The sequence below is a fragment of the Gekko japonicus genome, unplaced genomic scaffold, assembly GCF_001447785.1.
Source record: "Gekko japonicus isolate JY-2015 unplaced genomic scaffold, Gekko_japonicus_V1.1 scaffold1894, whole genome shotgun sequence".
NCBI classification, from domain to species: Eukaryota; Metazoa; Chordata; class Lepidosauria; order Squamata; family Gekkonidae; genus Gekko; species Gekko japonicus.
In genome coordinates, this window is record NW_015163146.1 from 161,785 (window position 1) to 167,229 (window position 5,445).

The 5,445-nt window shown below is 48.0% G+C and overlaps 1 protein-coding gene across 8 annotated transcripts in view; it reads right to left on the minus strand.

Moving 5' to 3' along the window:
- The window catches only part of TCF3 (transcription factor 3), a 146,052-nt gene that overhangs the window by 117,518 nt on the left and 23,089 nt on the right, over positions 1-5,445 (minus strand). For all 8 annotated transcript variants that reach the window (XM_015407007.1, XM_015407006.1, XM_015407001.1 and 5 more), the window contains exon 3: positions 4,168-4,240. In XM_015407007.1, the coding sequence (XP_015262493.1) occupies positions 4,168-4,240 (73 nt within the window). The remainder of the gene's footprint in view (positions 1-4,167; positions 4,241-5,445) is intronic.

Genomic DNA, 5,445 nt, shown 5'->3' on the forward strand with positions numbered 1-5,445 from the left:
TGATCGGCAGTCAGTGAGCCTAGGTTTGCTCTCTTCACAACAGAGGCCTAACTGATCGGCTAGTCAGTGAGCCTAGGTTTGCTCTTTTCACAACAGAGGCCTAACTGATTGGCAGTCAGTGAGCCTAGGTTTGCTCTCTTCACAACAGAGGCCTAACTGATTGGCAGTCAGTGAGCCAAGGTTTGCTCTCTTCCCTAAGAACAAGTGAAGGGCCTTATGGGATTGGATCAAGATCCACCATCCTTTACAAGAATCCCAGGAGTCCGCAGCAGTGTTCCCTCCAAGCTGAGTCAGTGTGAGCTAGCTCACAGCTTTTTAGCCTCCGGCTCACACATTTTTGTCTCCGCTCAGGAAGGACGGCTCCAGAGCAAACTAGTTTATGCACTAGCCAAATCGCTCGCTCACTACTTTAATGTCGGTAGCTCGCAATGTAGAATGTTTGCTCACAAGACTCCACAGCTTAGAGGGAGTGTTGGCCCCCAGGTATAATGCAGCCCACCAGAAATTAGGCAGTAAACCCAATCATTTTCTTGAGAAAGCGGGACCTGTTCAGACAGTCCCTAGCCCCAGATATATCAGGGTTCCCCCTTTTTGTACCTCAGCCAGCCAGAGACACCGTGGCAGAACTGAGATCCCACGGCCAAGCGTAATTAGACCAAGTCCAGGCAGACCCAAGTTCAACCCTCTGCTCGGTAATGAAGTTCACGTAGCTCAACACCTCCTTCTCCGCCTAAACTACACTGCAGGATTGTTGGGAGAATGCAGTGTAGGAGACAGGGAAAGAACCAAAGAGGTGAACTCCATCAGATCCAACTCTACCCCAGAACTGGCCCCTACAGGGTTCCCTCTTCTCCAGGAATGCTACCGATCCTATTGCAAGGCTGCGTTCAGACCTCACAGTTAACCACGGTTAGTTTGCCCAAACCCTGGTTTAGCTGCAGTGTCTGAACACAGATGGTCCAGTATCCCGAGGGTTTGGTGGTTGGTCCCAAAGCAAGGTTTCCAGCATGCTGGTTTGTGAGCCGGAGTTTGTACCTGTGGCTTGGGGCAACCGCTGAATTTGCAAACCGGAGTCCGTTGACTGAAGCTAAAACAATCACAACCAAAAGGTAAAATGAAAGTTTACAAAGCCCTATCCCAAACCAGGATTAGCACCCGCTCCTTGTGGCCGCCTGGCTACACAGTCAGTAGCGTGTCGGCAGAAAGGTAAGAAGCAAGGCGTTTACACACTGCCTGGAGTTTGCCACTTCTGTCTAGCAGAAGAGGCAAAGTTTTCTGGACAAACCAACAATGAAATAAACCCCGGTTTACCATTTGGTCTGAATGTAGCTTTTCTGATTCCCCACCAAAAGCCGCCTGGGATGCAAGGGAGACCGCCGTCCTCATACCTATTCCCAGGAAACACTGTCCTAATCTCTCACTCTCTGTTCGTTTTAAAGCACTGTATACACACACACACACACAAAGACCCTTTAAAATACCGGTTTGCGTATTTTATGACATTTGGATTGTTTTCCGTTGTTTTTGCAAACCGTCGTGAGCCGTCAGATAAGAAGGGCTCACGCAGAATCTCTGTTGAACATAAATAATTAAAGGGAGGAAGAAAAAGAAAAAAGGTCTGCATTGCAGCAGGAAAAGCAAACAGGCTTGGATTAAAACAGAAACACAGAACTGTTATCCTGCCCTTCCCGTTGTGTGCCACTTTTAAAGGCCTGAAGAAGAGTTCTATATGGACCCCGATGCCTGCATTCACTGGAAACTCCCCGGAGACAATGGAGCTTTCTTAAGAGCCAGAACTGGTTATCCGTTCTCTAGGACTTCAAACAGAGAAAGACTGTCCTGGAGATTCCTTAATGGGAGATGCCAGGATTTGAACCTAGGACCTCCTGTGTACCACAAATTCAGCGGTTGCCCCAAGCCACAAACCAGCTTGCTGGAAACCTTGTTTTGGCACCAACCACCAAACCCTGGGGGTGTCTGTGTTCAGACACTGCAGCTAAAACCAGGGTTTGGCCCAAAACAAGACACTGAGCCAGTATAAAACAATATGAAGTGGCCTCGTACCAGATCAGACGACTGGTCCATCCAGATCGGTATGATTCACACCGGCCATGGTTCAATGTCCTTCCCCAGCTATGGCAACCTGAGATCCTTTTAGCTGGGCATTTCACAAGTCAAAACGAAAGGGGGGGGGGTACCATAAAATAAGCAGATGAAGACAGAGCATGTGCACTGCCCTCTTGGGAGCACAAAATTGCTGAAGGCAATGGAGCCTCAAAACCAAGATCCCAAGGTGAGTTTTTCCGCTTCAAACCAGCCTCATAAAATTACCCTGCTCACCTATGGCGACCACGAGGATCGAACGCAGGCGATCAGGTAGAGATGATTTCAGATAACGTACACCGGGGTTCCTGCCGCCCCCCCTTTTTCAGGGGCTGCTCAAAAACGATGACAGCCAGGTTTGCAAAGCAGGCAACTTTAGTCCTACGTATTGCTCTTTAACCGCAGGACAGGTTGCTGGGTCCACTATGGTTTTTATCCCCCCCCGGGGGGGGTTTTGCCACAACTAATTTCTCTGTTTTAAAATGTGCAAAACTGGGAATCGAAGTGGGGGAGGGACCCAGCTGACACGACCAGCTGCCGACACGGGGAGGGAAAGCGCCGTTGCTTTGTTCTGTTGCCGGCGGCTTCAGATTTGGGACGGGCCCCAACTTGTGCCGCTATCGAAAAGGAACTTCCCCAGTTTTAAAACCTTTTATATATTTTTAAAAACAAAAAAACAAAAAACCTCAACCCGATCAAAGCAAACCCTTCTGACAGGAACTTTTATTTCATTGAAACGAGCTAGCAAATGGGTCTATGAAGACCTGGGAAGAGGGAGGGGACAACTCGCACCCCCGCAAACACATCGCTGCCAAAAACTAAAAATAAAACGAGAGGGATGTGCTTCTTCCCCGCCTCAAATTCTTTTCTTTCTTTCTTTCATTCTTTTTTTTTTTTTAAAGGTATCTTTGGCACAGATAGACTGTTTCGCACGACAGCGAAAAGAAAGTAGTTCAAGAACACTGGGGGGAGGGGGGGAAGCATTCTTTAAAAAAAACAAAAATGGCAAGCTATGAGGTCTACGCCCCCTCAAGGAAAAGACACAGTGTGGCGCAGTAGTGCTGATCTAGGATTGGGCCCGCAGAGCAGAGCGTAAACCTCAGTGTCGATACAAGGTTACAGCCTGGGCCTAGCCCTTGCTGAGGCGGCCGACCTGTGTCCGGGCTGGAGCCCTACACGAACAAAAACGTACCCCCGCAGAAAGAAAAACAAAAGCCCGCACATAGAAAACCAACCGAAACTTTTCTTTCTGAGCAGGTGCCCTCAAGTCAGCTCCAAGCCAAAATTTACTTCAGAATCTAGCCTCGTGGCTAGGTATAAAGAACCAGGAGGCCGAGCGGCCCTCAGTTGGAGGCAGTGGTCCCGCTAAGCTGAGTTAGTGTGAGCTAGCTCACCGTTTTTTAGCCTCCAGCTCACAGATTGTTGTCTTAGCTCAGGAAAGATGGCTCCAGAGCAAACTAATTTATGCAGTAGCTAAACTGCTCGCTCACAACTTTAATGCCAGTAGCTCACAAAGTAGAATTTTTGCTCACAAGACTCCTCAGCTTAGAGGGAACACTGGTTGGAGGTAAGGCTGCTGGGGGTCCTCCACTGCCCTACAGGTGGCTTGGGGGGGGGTCTTACCCAGAAAAAGAGTGAGGCCCACTCAATGTGGCAGCAACATGTCTACGTTACTTCTGACGTGATCTGGAAATGACGTCATCAGCTCGGCGATGTCAGGGCAACTCTGGTATTTGGGCAAAAACTCTATGGTAGAAACCAAATTCATCATAGAGTTTCTACCAAAACATTGCCCCGACGTTGCTACATGATGATATCACCTCTGGGTCATGATGGAACTGACACAGAGGCGTTGCTGCAACATCAGCTGGGCCTTCCTCCCGCTCCTGGTAAGTCCCCCTATCCCCCACATCCTTTGGTCCCTCGTTTGGGGGCAGGGTTGGCAGACTGCAGGGAGCTCAACTATAAAGTCATCAATCACCTGGGAAGAGGAAAAGAGAGAATATGGGTCTCATTCAGCCTTCCAAGGTTGGCGGGAGAGCAACAGAAAACGACAAATCGTACCTGATCCTCCAAACTGCGTGCTCGCAAGCGTCGTGGGTCTGTTTTTGCCGTTGGCCACGGGCAAGGGGAACATCTAGAAAAAAGAGAAGCAGATATGAAATGGAAGAAGACCTCAGGGGTACAGTGGGTAGCTTGGGGCACGTGTCTTGCTATCTGCCTCCCTGGCAAGCACCCCTCTCTCTCCCCCCCAATGCATTCTGGGTAACCCACACAATGATCATAATCAGCGCAGCTCTAATGCCCTTCAAATGCCGCTTCATCTGTTTTATTTATTGATTTAGGAGACTTATCTCGCTTTTCCCCATCCACGGACCCCAAAGTGGCTCACGAGGTACGCCTAAAAGACAAATCTCACAGATGCACAAAATAAATTGGAATGCCAGCCTCCAGGTGGGGCCTGGGTATAGGTTCCTGGTGCTGGGGTGGCTGGAAGTCTCCCAGAATTACAACGGGTCTCCAGCCAACAGAGACCCCCACCCCTGGAGAAAAGAGCTGCTGTGGAAATATCAGTCTCTAGGGCTGTACCCTAAACCCCGTCACCCCGTCACCAGTTCCCTCCAAACCCCACCCCCATCTCTAGGAATTTCCCAACCCAATTACAGTTCATTTCCACACTCCGGAGATCAGTTCCCCTGGAGAAAATGGATGCTTTGGAGGGTGGACTCTATGGCACTGTACCCCACTGAGGTCCCTGCCTTCCCCAGGTTCCACCCCCAAATCTCCAGAAATTTCCCAAACTGGAGCTGGCAACCCTAACGTCCTCCTGCCAGTGGCCGGGGACACCTGGCAATCCTATAAAAAAAAACCAGTTTCACAACGGGTTTTTTTTAAAGTACCCATAGGTACACTTTTATTAATTTTTTTATAATCTACAACAAATCTACACACAACAAACAGACACTCTACTACACATAACGTATATACCAAGAGTACAGTTACATTATATGCTTATATGCAATTACTAAATTAATAAAAACGCTATATCAAACACTTTCCATTCTTCTGTCTTCTGTGTTCTCAAGTCCATTGCGCTATCATTGCCTAATCTTCTATTACATTTGCATTATACCAATCATAAAACTTTTTCCATGTTTTTTGAAATGTCCACTCTTTGCTTAATCTAATTTCTAAAGTCAGTTTATCACTTTCTGCTGTTTCAAAAAGTTTATTCACAAACTCCTGTTTCGTTGGTATCACCATAGTTTTCCAATATTTGGCATATAAAATTCTTGCAGCTGTCGTCATATAAACAGTCAAATACCTATTCTCTTTTTCATA